The following is a 15,573-nucleotide window of genomic DNA, read 5'->3' on the forward strand; positions in this document are numbered from 1 at the left end:
AACTTTCAAAATATGACAATCCAGTACCTATCGTTAACCAATCCATTAATCAGCCGTTAAATGACATTTGAAAAGTCAAAAATGCCCTAAGAATGCCATCTATTTCTCTTTATCAACCATCCAAACATTGAGAATATAATGAACAGTCCAAATTCTATTCTTCTAAATAGTCACCAACTTTTTGAATAGGAGAGGCTAGGATTTGGGACTGTTCATTTTTTTGTCAACGTTTGGATGGATGGTTGATAAAGAGAATTACATGGCATTCGAAGGGCATTTTTGACTTTTCAAATGTCACTTAATGGCTGATTAGCGGTCTTGTTAACGACAGGTACTGGATTGTCACATTTTGAAAGTTTGGGTACTGGATTGTTGCATTTTAAAGTTTAGGGACCAAATTGTCACTCGAACCAAAGTATAGGATACTGATCGGAAATTTTCCCTACTTCTTATTAAACTAGCAGACTTTTTGTGCAAGATACGTGAGAATTTAGAAATATTAAATGTCGAGGTTTGCTGCAATTGGGTACTGGTATATACATAATATTATTTATTATTTATAATATAAGTTATTATATATATTCTAGTATTTATGTTATATTTAATTATTATATATATATTTAAATATCAAAAAATTGAAGAACCAAAGTGGTCAAAAATCGGATTGATCAACTGGTTAACTGAATGACTTTGGTTTGGTTTTGATTCACAGTTTTCCAAAAACTAATGGGTATCCCTAGCTGCAATAGTCAAGAAAAGAAGTTTATTGTTACTACACAAACACACAAAAAAAAAAAGTTAATAGAAAAGATATCAATTAATTTGTGATAACTGATAAAACACATCAAATAACTTAGAAAAGAGTAGAGTACAATAAAATCAAAGAACCCAATTAACTAGGCCCACTCAAAAGGCCTATATATAGAACTGAAGTCAGTCCTGCCCAACCAATTGCACCCACAACCAATTAGGCCCAAGTTAAGTTACAAATACAAACAGAAAGATAACCGCCACGACAAACTTAACATTTTAAATAGCTGACAGGGCCATCAAGGCCTAAGATCCACCAAAAACAAAGAGCCGCATGACTTCTACCCAATCCAAAGGCCCAACGACAGTCAATCCTACCAATCAACTTCAGAGTTTCGACCATAGCCAATCAAAACATTATGGTCCACTAACTACAAATGTCCCCATAAATAAGGCCCATGTCAGGCCCATCAAGTAAGCGAGCTTACCTCAACCTGAGTGACTAGTTCAATCAGTCACACCCCACCCCAACTCGACCATCATGGCAAACTAGAAATATTAATAAGGGATAATAGTTGATAAGGGCAATTTTGGGTCTTATTATCAATAAAAATAATCTTTTTAACATAATTTTTAGAATATGGTAATTTTTTTTAAAAAATATCAAAAAAGGGTAGAAGCACTGTTCATCTCCTTCCTCCTTCAAACCACCAAACAAATCTCCCCACCTCCGGTCTCTTTCTCTTTCCTCCTCCATTCGATGGCCATGAAAGAGCTTCACCGCTGCTTCCTGAACCCTTGGCCCTCCTTTCGGATCCACCTTCACGCCCAAGATCACCGGAACCCTTTGCTTCAGATCCTTGAGATCCATGCCCATGAATTCGTAACAGCAGCAAGTGACTGCTGGTTACTCAGCAGAGCTCCTATTACGAGCCAAAACACCATTAGGAGAACTTAGATCGGCGATAGGCACAATTCCACGAGTCTTGGCAGCCTTTATGTAGAACAGACTAGGGAGAAAGTGTGGTTTTTCAGGAGTTTAAAGTTCAAACTGTAAAAAGAGAGCGTTGCATGAAGCCATGAAGACCGACCGAAAGAAAAGAAAGAAAAAAAAATAACCCAAATAGAAGAAGAAAGAAGGAGGAGGAGGAGGAGGAGGAGGAGGAAAGAGAAAGATAGAGACCGGAGGTGGGGAGATTTGTTCGGTGGTATGGAGGAAGGAGATGAACAATGTTTCTGCCCTTTTTTTATTTTTTATTTTTAAAGTTACCCTATTCTAGACATTATGTTAAAAAGATTATTTTTATTGATAATAAGACCCAAAAGTTGCCCTTATCATCTATAATCCCAAAGAACAAAAACCTACAAACACCAAAATGACAAAATCTCCATTAGTAAACACTCAGACCTACCATAAGCAACACTTGCAATAAACCCAAAATGACAAACAAAATCACGAAACCATATGATTAACATAGAGAAAAGTACAAAGGAGACAAAAAAAAAACTCGAAACAATAATGTAGATACAAAGATGGACACAAACAGTCCAACCCATAAAAGTCATAACCTGCTAGAGAACATAATGGAAAGTTAGCAACATCCTCAAATAGAAGTATCTTTCTTCGTCAAAAACAATAAGCCAGAAAAGTAAATCTCCATGCGTCCATCCAAAAATCCACACCAACAATCATTATATACTTTTTGATTAATGATTAAGGAACAATGCCCCTTTATTAATGGGATGTTCCCAAATCACTCTCCTTGAAAATTAATTTCAAGGAAGATGAAGCAGAAAAAAAAATCAAATACAAGCCATGTCTTACGAGCTAAGAAGAACTTAAGAAGTTTTGGCTTCAGATCTACCTATCCTGAAAGTATCCTACCAAGAAAAAGAAAAGAAGTTCAAAATGGAAAACATAAAAGATGTCTATGGTATAGTACCTTTTCTTCTTTTCTTTTCGTCTATTTCTATTGAGAGAGACAACAGAATCCCATGATCAATCTCATTGTCTTATCAAATTATTTGCACAAGTGGGGACTTAATAACTCATAGACCACCTGATTAGAGACTTAGGTAGACCCATTGTCATGGAATTAGATATTTCTTGAATTTGAACACACCTAGTTAGAGACTTGGGAGGGTGAACTGGACAGAACCCTAACATTTTGGCACTTTTTACACAAAGTGGCTTCTCATAGACTCAAACCTGCATTCTCATGCTTGTTTTAAATTTTAAAAACCCTCATTTCTTTAAGATAACTACTAAAATGAAGAGTTTACTATGAATTAGATTGAGAACTCAATATTATGTATAATTTAGCTTAATTAGTGGTATTGGTGGTGGAGGATTATTAGTATTGATCACTATTTGGAATGTTAATATTTGCTCTTTTGTACAATTGTCTCATTGACAAACTTCTATTGTAGTTTATAACAATTGTTGAATCCTAAATTCCTCCCAACTCTTTTCTAAGTGATTTCCTTTTCTCTTTGGCATTCCATATGGTAATTCAGTTTTTACATGCATGAAATAAATGTAAAGATGTGTTGACACTTGAATTCTACTTCCTTATTTGTTTTATGTAGCTTGCTGGTAATAAATAGGTTTGTTCATGCATATTGTTTTTGTGTTTGCCTTTTGCAGATTCTAGAGATCTCCAAGAGCATTGCCATCTTCAATAAGATTGGATGACTTTGATTTTGAAGATTATCATAATGGTAATTAATAGAGCCCCCACCCAAAAAGGGATTTTTTTGTCATCTTCAATAATTGCATTTGCATGATATTCTCACAGATAAATGGGCATAAAACCCATTTTAAATATTATATTAGAGATTGCTTAAAAGTTTTTAACAAGTTTTTGGCCTAACATATCAATAGAGAAACATAATACCCAGTTTTATAGATTGGGAAAAGTTTTTAATGGGCCTTAATTGATCAATTAATTGACATTGTAATGCTTCTTTTGATGGCACTATCAACTTGACTAAACTGGTGGTGTTTTCTTATTAGAATTTATGATTCATGTGATTTAGTCTTTTTTTTTTGTTTAGTTATTCTAATGCCTTAAATGAAAGAAACAATTGATTAATTTTGGGCATTCTTACCTTTATGCATTCAGGATGGGTTGAGGATCACTTCTGGATCAAGGAATACATTGAGAAAAAGAAGGCTTAAAGGCTTAAAGGCTTTGTTTATGGGTCATCCAAAGTGGTTGAAACACAAGCACATTTTAACTTGGCTTGCTTTGTATATCGGATGGTAAAGAATGAAATTGGAAAACTGAAGCAGTAACCATGGTTCATTGAGAATCACTTTTGAATTAAGGGATAAATTGAGAAAGAAAAGGTTCAAGAGCTTTGTTTATGTGTCATCCAAAGTGGTTGGAACACAAACACCTTTTAACTTGGCTTGCTTTGGGCCTTTAGTGGTAAATTATGAAGTTGGTAAACTCAAGCAGCAACCACGGTTGCACTTAAAGGTTTACTCTTATGGAAACTACTATGATTCAATTAATAGGTATTGTCACCAATAGGATTTGAACCCCTTTTTCCATGTATAAGTAGGATTTTTTTTTTTTTTTACTTTTTGTTTTGTAAATGTTACTTGGTATTCATGTTTCATGAAAACAATTGTTAATTGGATCATTTTTATACTAAAAATAATGTATTTTATCATTTCATGTGATATATTAGAGTAAAATCTCAATTTTTAGAGTATTAGAGTACTGCCAATAATTTTCTTTTTAAATTAACATCAATCTATGTTGGTGGTTATAGACCGCTGTCAAAACCCGATTTTTGACGTTAATATTATCTTCACTGACATTTATTAAATGTCGCCAAAAATCACTTTTAGCGGCGGTTAGGGGGTGTTTGATGATATTTTTAAATGTCGCAAAAGGTGTTTTCTTGTGACAACCAAAACTGGTTCTTTTGCGATGTTAGGCAATTGTCACCAAAAATTACCTTTAGCGATGTTTAATAAATGTCACTAAAAGACTCAAAATTTTCATGAATTCCTTTTTATACAATTTCTTAATCAATATTGGCGACATTTGTAAAACGCCACCAAAAATGAGACAAATGTGAAATATCTGCAAAAAGTTGTTGTGACTGTTACAATCATAAATAGAAGAGCAAACATTGCGAAAACATTTTTGAGACATTTGCCCCATTGTAAATGTCACCAAAACCCTCTTTTTTTTAGTGGCGTCACCCTTCATTGAATTCTCCAATGTTTCTGTTGCCCAAACAAGTTTCTTGATCACACTATTGACTTACCCTTAGTTGATCAAGTGGTCAGTGCATTCATAGCTGTGAACATAGCCTCCATCATTTCAATCATTCTTTCTTGAGTACTAATTTCCTAAGCTTTAATGCTAGTTGATTGATGGAAGCTTCATGAGCCAATCCTTGGGACCTATGTGGCTCATACCATTTTATTACACTCCTACATGATCATAGTTGAAAAAATAGAATCCAAACATAGAAGGAAGAAAAGATGATCAGTTTTGGTTTGCTTGGAGAGGAACTAACCTATTGGAATATTGGATAACTTCATAACTAATCATCAAGGGAGCAGCACTACATCTATTAATAAGACTCTTAACTTTATACATCCTCCCATAACCCCATACAACATCCCTATTCATACGTGACCAACCATGATTCTCTCACCAGTCACCGCTACTAACTAACCAAGACATAGACTTGTTCAGCACTAACATATTGGCATCCAAGTCTCTTTATAAGTAACTAAGTCACACTACTTTACCCATACGTCTCCCCCAGCTTCATGCATTTGAGCACCTAATTAATCTGTAATTCCTGGTCCCATGGATTCAAAAACAGCATAATATAGCCTAGGGCAAAATATTGTGGGTTTGGCTTGAAACATTGGGCCTAGGCCTAAACTTGGAAATTTGTGGGGTAGGTTGGGCTAGAAATGATGATTACCATACACCACACCCTACTAATGCACAAAAGCTCCAACAGGAATGCTTTTTTTTTTGTAGTAGAAATGCATGATACATTAGGCATGGCAATTTTCCCCATTTCCTTAATTTCTGTGGGACTTGCCCCCAATGGGGCAAGGATGGGGATGACCCCCCCCCCCCCCCCCCCCCTGAGTAGCGACGGGGAAATTTTCATCCCTATTGGCGGGATCTATATATATATGCATGTCTATTAATATTTTTAAAAATATAGTTGGGTATGTTTGAATATATTTGGATCTTTTTTAATAGGATTAGAACTTTTGAGTATTTTATTTCTTAATTTTAAATGAAATAAAAAATAAAAACAAAATGATTGACATCATAAAAATATCACAAGGAGTGGTAATCCCCACAGGGATGGGGATAACCTTGTCCCTGCTAGTGGGGACAGGGATGAGGAGTGGCTCCCTGTCCTTGCCCACCCTATTGCCAAGGGCTATCAATGGGTTAGTTCTGCTTAATTAGTCGAATCGAACCAAATCGGTTATATTGGTTTTGGTTGTATATTTTTGTCTCGATTAATAATTGGGTTGGTTTTGGTTCTTGCTTGTTCAAAATAAATTCAAATATGAGCTAATTATTTTGTTAATAACATATAAATGTTTCCTTATAATTTTTATTATATTTTGTGTCTTAATGGGTAAATTTTATAGATAATATACAAGAAAATCTTGGTTAAAAGCACTAGATTTATTAACATCTAAATAACTTACTATTTAACTATTCTTTTTATTAAGGTGATTAAAAAAATCAAGTTTTAAGTTGTTATTTCTATAAATCTATATCTATATTTTTACTACTACTAAAAGTACAAAAAAGAGCGCAACACTTTTGTTTTACTATAATACCCTTATTTTTAATTTGGTCCCTCTCTAATTATGAGGATAAAAATATAATTTGAACTACTACTTTTCTCCTCATTCAATTCTCTCTTATTAAGTTTTATATTTAATGTATTAACTCCCTTTATCTTTCGTTAAATCCAATTCTTGATGAAAATTTTGAATTTGGTCCCTCTTTAATTGTAAGGGCAGAAAATGTAATTTGAATTACTAATTCACCTCATTCAATTCTTTCTCTTTAAGTCTTATATTTCAAGTATTAATTCCCATTCCCTCTCATTAAATCCTATATTTAAACTAAATTTTTCTCACCAATAAATTCTATCAATTGGGTTTATATCCAATTCTTTTAATTAGGGCTTAAAATATCAATATGACATGCCCAATATGGGGTGTATCATATCCATATTCAAATGTGTGAGTATATAGCTCATGGCATGGGTAGAAAAATATATGACCTATGCCAACCATCATGGACCAATAGTGATGGTCTAAGATTGCTGCCATAGATTCATAACCACCTATATAAGTAAAAAATTGTTGATTCTTTCGGTAGTTTATCTTGGCTCCCCCAACAACATGTAACAAAATACAAAAAGTAATTATAAATGATTTTCTATATGTTTTAAATGATTTTCATCGTAGAAAGAACTACAAATGGACCTATCAATTTATATGCCAAACATGATTTTTTCTTAATTTTTAGTAAAAGTTATAGTTGAAAACCATTCATTTTATATATCCCAAATGATTTTTCATGGTAAGGAAGAACTACAAGATGGATTTATTAATGATATATCAAGACTCATTGATCCAATGATTTGATGAGTCTTGTAGTGAACTTTTAATAAATTGGAAGCTCAAACATTGTTTAACGTGTAATTAGTAAATCTATTGTATGATATGGACATGTTTTAGACTCGTGGTATTGTTGATTGTAATGCATCTCTTCGTATAAACTATTAAAGTTTGCATTTCTTATGTGTTTATACTTTATTCATAGTTATTCCAACTTTACATTTATTATTATTGAAGTGGGATTCATAAGATTTTTTCTAATGTATCCAAGCATATCCACATCTTTCCACTATATCCATGCATATCTAAAGCATATTGTGATACGCATCCATATCCCAATACGTATACTTTGAACCTTATGGACCAATAAGCATATTTCTATGTATATAAAATAATTATATATTAGAGATGTCCTAAATGTTTTCTACAAATATTATGTATTTTTTTGTTTTTGTCTTTCTTAAATTTTTATTATTTAATTATGACATCATGGCTTGACCCATTTGATCCAAATGGTTGAATTTCTTATCCACCACCTAGACAAAAGGACAAATTTTTTTTTTGTTAAATTTTGAAAAAATAAGATTTATTGTTAAAAGTATTGATTTTAAAATTTGTGTTTCATTTCCATTATCAATATAAACAATTATTGTTTATGACACTTATTTTTGTTTATTATGGTTAATTTAAACACCCAATTGACCCCAGATGGTTGAATTGGCTTATCAACCACTTGGATGGAAGAGCGATTTCATTTTTTTGGTTAATTTCAGAAAAGGAAACATTGTTGAAACCTACCTTGAAGTTTTTGACCATTGTTGAAATCTCCCTTGAAGTTTGGTAATTGCAATTGCCTCCCTTGAACTTTCTTATACAATTGCAAATAGACGCCTCTCTTAGAATCCTCTAACAAGAGGCACACAATAAATGTCTAAAATACCCATGTAGTTACCATTGAGGCTGGTTTATGCATAACATAATGCAAACTTTGGACAATAAAAAAAGAAAGTTTAAAATAGCAATTTTACCTTTAAGGGATTCATATGAAGGGAAAAAATTATAAAATAAATCAATTTCGGAAAAGAGGTTATTGATATGAAGGGATAGTTTGGAAAATAAACATTTTAGTCAAAGTAACTATATGATTATTTTTGACATTTTCTTGCCTTTTGTTAGATGATTATAAGAGAAGGGGCCTACTTACAAGTTGCAACTTTGTTAAAAAGTTTAGGGGATGTGATTGTAATTACCAAACTTCAGGGGAAGTTTCAGCAATGGTCAAAAACTTTTACGGGAGGTTGTAGCATTTTACCCTTTAAAAAACATGGGTTTCATATTGTTAAAAAGTACTTGATAAAGATCTAATTATTATAATTTATTAAATAATAAATACCTTAGATACAAAATTTAATGTGAGAGAATGTGAATTAATTCCTTAAATATAAGGCTTAATGAGAGGAAATTAAATAAGGTGAAAATTTGTAAAGGAAATTAATTTATTAGCCCTCAGAATTAAAGAGGAACTAAATTAAAAAATAGGGGTTGTTTAGTAAAAAAGAAAGTTCCACACCCTCATAGTTTAAAGGCATTTTTTTTTAAGACATGATAACCGTTGCTCTTTCATGCACAATAATGCTAATAGTGAATTAACATGAACCCTATAATCTAAGAAATAAGTACATTTGACAAAAAGAAGTAAAGAAATGGAACCAACTCAAGACTAGGGGTGTCAATGGACTGGTTTTGGTTGGACCTCATCCAAATTAATCCAAATCAAAATCACTTTGGATTGATTGGACAGACCAATAAGGCATACTAAATTGGACCAGTCCTGACTTAATGGTCTAAAGAACTTCTTGGATTCGATTGGACATGGCCCATGGCCATCTATAATGGGTTCATATTGGATTGGATCAGATTGAACCAATGTCCGATCCATTAGTAGAAGATAAAAATACAAGTGCCAATGGACAAAGTTTGGGTTGGAGCTAAATAACCAATCTAAATTAAAGCCAATTTAAATATATTGAATGGTCGAGACATTGAATTGGATTAGTCCAGAGTATTCATTGGAATTAATTGGACCTGGTCCATCATCTATAATGAATTCATATTGGAACAGATCAGATTGGACAATATCCGATCCAATTGACACCCCTACCCAGAACCTACCCGAGTCCCATCTGAACCCAATTCAAAATTTTAGGGTTGGGGATCAACAACTCGGATTGGGTTAGGGTTGACCTCAACCCGACCTAATCCGGTCTGACTTGCCCCTCTTGTGGAAATTGTCATTCCCACTTACTACGATGGATATAACACTCGTACACCACTTCTGTGCAAATCATGTGATACCGAATCTATCTTTTCGATATACTATCGAGCAGGAGCAATTTTTATTTTTATTTTTTATAATTCTTAGAGAACATTTTGAACCATCGGATCAAAATCTGAACGGTTGAAATAAAGAGCTGGCTTTATTTGGAACCATGTTGATTCTGATCCAACGGTTGTCAGCTCATTATGATCACAGAACGTACTTTAGGAACATTAAAGCTTACAACGGTGGGAAGCCTTTTTTTGTCAGGTCATGGAGATCTCCTTGGTGGGCCCAGCAACTAGTTTGTTATACCAACTAGCTAGTCAGGTCTTAAAGTTAGAGATGTGGGCCCTGCAACTATTCCACCACTACACCAACCGAGTCACTTCTCTACTAGTATTAGATGCTCGACACGGCAACTCGGAGGACTCGTTCGAGTCACGACACACCTTGCAAATCCGAATATAAATATTTCCATTTTGGGTCGCGAGTCGCGCGACATACAAAAATCGGAAGAGACTCTGATCATATACTGGATTTTGTAGGGTCAAGATGGTAATTCCATTCACATGCAATTCCAACTCGATGAAAAGCTCTGGTGACTGTGTATATATATCCGGAAAGAGCAGAACAACGGACGAAGTTGCAGAGAGAGAGAGAGAAAGACACGACTCAACAACGAAATTAAAATAAGATTTTACAAATTCGGACCTTTGGAGAGAGACGTGTTACACCTCATATCCGTACAGATTTTGCTCTCTCTCTTTCTATCCATCTATAAATTCTTTATTGCTTTTTCAATGATTGTAAATCTTCTCGTTGTCTCTCAGACTTGGAGCTCCCTTCAGTCGCGTACAAGTATCTCAAAAGCTTCCAACTGCTTCTTTCTGGTTGCCTTTTGGTTCTGGTGCTCCTTTTGGGTTTAAGATTTTGATTATTTTAATGGCGGGAATGACCCAATTGGCGGGAAACAACGGTACAGACTGAGGTTCTTGGGGTTGGATTTTGCTTGCTGATGGCTGCAAGTGCGAACCCATCTGGGAATCAGGAGGGGAGCCATGCTGCAACTTCCTTCAATGGCGTCGCAGCTCCTGGTGGAGGTGGTGGAAACCCTAGTAACGGTAATTCCGGGGCGGTGCCGGAGAATTCGGCTCCGGCCAATGCTTTGAAGCACAACCCAGGTCTGTCCTCAGAGTGGACGGCGGAGGAGCAGTCGATCTTGGACGAAGGGCTTTCCAAGTGAGTGATTTTTGTTGCTTTTCTTGATCTGTGCATGTTTGGGTTCTGGCTATTTTAGAGGAATTGCGAGTTCTTTCTTTCGAGGTTGCTTAGAATTTTGTTCTCTGTTTCTTTTTCGTTGAATTGTTCTCTTTGAATTATTTTCTTTTCTTTTTTCCTTTTTTTAAGCTTGGTTGAATTCATGCTTTCTTTCTGGTTTTCAGCCATTTAGGTAACCATACTTTTTAGTTACCTTCTCAATTTCTTTTCTTTCTAGTCACGTTGTTAAGTATTTATTTATTTATTTTTCATTTCAGTGTTGCTGTTATTTGTAGTTTTCATGCACTTTCTGTTGGGTTTATATTACCTGCTTGTATCTAGTGTCTTTTTGGAAAAATCTTACTAAATTTGGATGCTATATTTTATGAGTAGTTCTCTGCAATTATAGCTGTTAATTGTACCTTCTCTTTTCCAGATGTATTTGTCTTTGCTGTTGTTTTGGTCTAATCCCTCAGAAACGAAGAAGATAACCTCTACTTATGGTGCTTAATAAGAGTTTATGGTACTTTAAGGTACACGAATGTGAGAAGGCCCTAAGGCTCTGTTTGGAAGGAGTGCAAATGCAAATATGTAGGGTACAAATACATACAAAATAATAGAAAATGTATGGTTTTGCACTCTACATATTTTTTGTACTTCTTCCAAACTGAGCCTAATGAAGTAATAATTATACCAACATGTCCTCTCTGTTACTTGGATGACGTGAATAAAGTTCACTACAGACTACGGTTCCATCTTTCCTAGTTTGACATTTCTTGACTAAATGTTTGTGTTTCAAGTTACATTGGAGATATTCTAAATTTTTATTGTTAAGATCCTTATCCTAAATCATCGTATCCTTAAAATGAGTACAAATGCTACAGGTGCACAGAAGTATTCTGATAGGTGCTCTCCAAAACTGCCTTCTCACCTACCTAAGTGAATGCCTTGACAACTATGGCTCAGCTTAGTTGATTCTATTCCATTCCTATGGTTGGGACTGTTTCTTCTTCTTTCCTTGGATTTTGCAGCTATATATAAAATCTTGAATTTAGGATAAAGAAATGACTCTTTTAACTTCCTATTCATTTTTTTCCTTCACCATCATTGTCATCTAAGCCTTGTCCTATCTTTATGAGGTTGGCTACTTGAACCCTGTTTCACCATTCCATTCTATTCAGTGCTGTATCCATTATTGTGCTTAAATAATTTCTTATTACTTTCACCCAAGTCCATTTTGGTCTGCCTCTAGTTCTTTTAGCCCCTTGAACTTGTAATAGTTCAATTTTTTTAACAGTTGCTGTAGATGGTCTTCTTTGCATGTAACCAATCCATCTCATTCTACTTTCTCTCATTTTATCACCTATTGGAGCTGCTCCTGGGTTCCGAGTGTATGACAGTATAACTCCATTTCTAACCCTGTCCTTCCTAGTTTTACTACTCATCCATTTAAGCATTCACATTTGCTTACAGTAATTCTTATCTAAAAAATAAAGGGTGGATTTTTTTCCACTTTTCTATTTAATGTTTGAGAAACTGGGGTTTGGGTGGTGAAAATATATTCTAGGTAGTTTTAACTCATATCTCTATCCATGTCTTTGGATTCCTATTGAGTCTGTGCAGATTTAACAGATATTGTGACACAATGTACATTGCAGATATGCTTCTGAATCTATCATAGTCAGGTATGCAAAGATTGCTATGCAATTACAAGATAAGACAGTTCGGGATGTGGCATTGCGTTGTAGGTGGATGACGGTGAGTTATCATTTGAACTGGTGATTTCATGGGTTGCTGATACTATCAACAAACACCATGTGCATGATATGAGAAAGTGTAGTGTAACCTATCTGTTTATCAATTGAATATGGATATATGTTCTGCAGAGTGCAGATCATGCAGGTGGTCTTGTCCACTTTTTGATGGCCCTTCAGATCAAAAAGTCTATGAAATTTAGAGTTACATGTTTGGTTAAAAGAGTGTTTGGACCATTGGATAGTGGGAAGATCTAATCAATTCAAATCTTTTTCCTATGAGATCTAGGTTTGACCATTGGATGGATCCTGCCCCTGTGTTAGGTCATGTCTGATGTTTCATTTTTTTTTTCAATTTAATCAGTCAGTTTATTTTTTTGGTTGATACTGTACATCTAATTCTAACTGATTATTATCCAATGTTTTAGTTTTTGATAGAAACACCAAGTCCTTGCAAATCATTTGAGTGTTCATATGACCCATTTTCATAATGGCTCGATCCTGGCATGTTCAGAATGGATGTGGTTTCAATATGCAATTTCTTAATTTTAATTATTTTTTAGAAGGTTTTTTGAAATTTCTTGTTAATCAAGCATGTTATGTGGGATAAATACCAATAAATCAAACAAAACCAATTATTTGCTATGATGGTATTTCAATCAAAATATAGAAGTGTTTTTCTTTTATAGAAACAATGGAAAAACCAATTCAGAGGTGCTGATGAATGCTTTCCATGTCTATAAAATCAATAAGCCTATGGTTCTCTTAGCTAGTATTTGGTTTAAGAATCCTAAATCTATGCATTATGCTCAAATTTGCTACAAGGACTAAAAGTCTTGAAGGTTTAATGTCCCAAATCAAAATGGAATTCCCTAGCGAAGAGAGCTCTAACTTGGACTTCCCTGAGAAATATAGTGGATTGTCATTTTAGTCAAGGCTCAAAGTATCGATATGACACGCCCGATATTCAAAGTATCAATACGTTACGCCCCATCTCGGGCATATCGTATCATATTGGCAGGGCTCCGATACACATATTTAAAGGTGTTTTCATGAAGCCTTTTGTTTTATTTATTAAATGATATAAAAATATATATAAAAATGAAGTTTTGAAAAAAAAAAAAACTAAAAAAAGGTGCATGGTTTAAAGCACCGATACAACTTCCCATGGTCATCTTAGTATGCTTATACTCTCACTTTCACCCAACTCACTTTGATTTGTTTGATGATAATGTATTGGTTAAATGTGGTATGCTCAAACTTGTAACAAGAACTAAAACTTCAATTGGTTATAGGAATAATTCAAAATGGAAATCCCTCATAAAGAGAGCTATGTTTTAGACCTCCCAAATGAGTACAAAGATTTGTTATGTTTGATACTTACAAGAGTCAAAGGGAACTATGCATACAACTTCCCATAAGAGGTGGTGGTTTGAATCGGTTCATCAGTCATAGGTTGGGTTTTAATTCTGCCAGATTTCCTGGGATTAAAGAATGAAGATTTTCGGGCAGACTTCTGGAGCTCTTTGTATGGTTAATTTTCTGGGTTTCTGATGTATTTTTCTTTTAAGCCTGTTTTGTTTTTGTTTCTTCTGGTTGTTTCTGGGGGTGACCTCTTGTCACACTACGAGCTGTAAAACTCTTTTTAGTAATAAAATTTTTCTTTATTTATCTTAAAAAAAATCCTTCCCATAGCATCTTGTCTTTCTTATGCTTTACCTTTCTCCCAACTGATATTGATTTTCAGAAAATTTGACAATTCTGTAGCAGTTCTCCATCTCTTACTTTCTCTTTGGTGATTCAAAAGAATTGTCGAGGGAGGATAGTGTTGTTGCAGAAAGGGGGAAGATGGATCATTGAGAGAAAAAGAATGATAACATGAAGATTCTAGGGTTATAAATGGAAAAATGACAGTGGACAGGGACATAGGAATTAATTTGTGCGAAGGATATTTGGATTGCATTAGTAAATTGGAGAAGAATGGTTGGTGGAATTTGAACAGAACTTACAGCTATGGGAATCTTGAAGAATTTGTATTGACAAAGAAGTTAATATTGGTTGTGGAGTAAATGGTAAAAATGGGGTTCAGTTAAATGGACTAAGACAGGGCCCATTACAAAAAAAAAGAAAAATGGATTGAAGTAGATGAAAGTGACGAGGATAATGAGAAGAAGTTCAAAGTGAAGGCAGCACAGAAGACATAGAAGTGACATTTTAGATGGAAAAATAAACTGAGCAGTGGCGAGATCTCAAGAAACAAAGTTTGGAGAATCTATAGGTGTCTAGGCATCTGCTTATACTTGACAAGGTGATAAGAGTAGAGGTTTTCTCCCCTACAATGAGAAGCTTTGAATGTTCAGGCAAGTTTAGCTAATGCAACTCATTGATGAGTAAAAGTGTCCATGAGGGATTTGGATGCTTACTCAAAGCACTAAGGCTATGTTTGGCGAATAAGTGCTTTGAGAAATGAGTACTTATTAGTGTTTGGGAGGTCCTTTCCCAAACCACTTACACTTATTTTAAGTACTTATTTGGGTTATAGTGTTTGGTGAGCTGCTTAACCAATGAATACTTATATTTGTGGAAAATGACAATTACAGCCATGAAGAGTTGCCCAAACTGGAAGAAAAAAATGGAGAAAAAGAGGGGAGATTCACATACCTGGAATGATTTCTCAGCTTGGAGTCACCTGTTGCCGCTGCTGGTTCATGTTGGAGCTCAAATAGAGAAGACGATATCCTATCATCTTCTTTGTATTGGGGACACTACAGGATTTCAAAATAATGATGGGGATCAAGTTTTTATTGAATAAGTTCTTAAACTAAGCAGCCCCTAGGTTGCTTTTTCTT

The 15,573-nt window shown here is 34.5% G+C and overlaps 1 protein-coding gene across 7 annotated transcripts in view; it reads left to right on the forward strand.

The window, feature by feature from the left end:
• The first annotated feature begins 10,307 nt into the window (after positions 1–10,307).
• The window catches only part of LOC104598244 (histone H2A deubiquitinase (DUF3755)), a 51,908-nt gene continuing 46,642 nt past the window's right edge, over positions 10,308–15,573 (forward strand). For 3 of the 7 annotated variants that reach the window (XM_019197964.2, XM_019197965.2, XM_088891390.1), the window contains exons 1-2: positions 10,356–10,952; positions 12,629–12,728. In XM_019197964.2, the coding sequence (XP_019053509.1) occupies positions 10,729–10,952; positions 12,629–12,728 (324 nt within the window). In that variant the 5' untranslated portion in view covers positions 10,356–10,728. Of the gene's footprint in view, positions 10,953–12,628; positions 12,729–15,573 lie in introns of all 7 variants that reach the window. The other 4 variants (XM_010260192.3, XM_088891388.1, XM_088891389.1 and 1 more) reach the window with 4 other exon arrangements.

The sequence above is a fragment of the Nelumbo nucifera genome, chromosome 7 (genome assembly GCF_055504915.1).
Source record: "Nelumbo nucifera cultivar China Antique chromosome 7, China Antique-T2T, whole genome shotgun sequence".
Lineage (NCBI taxonomy): Eukaryota > Viridiplantae > Streptophyta > Magnoliopsida > Proteales > Nelumbonaceae > Nelumbo > Nelumbo nucifera.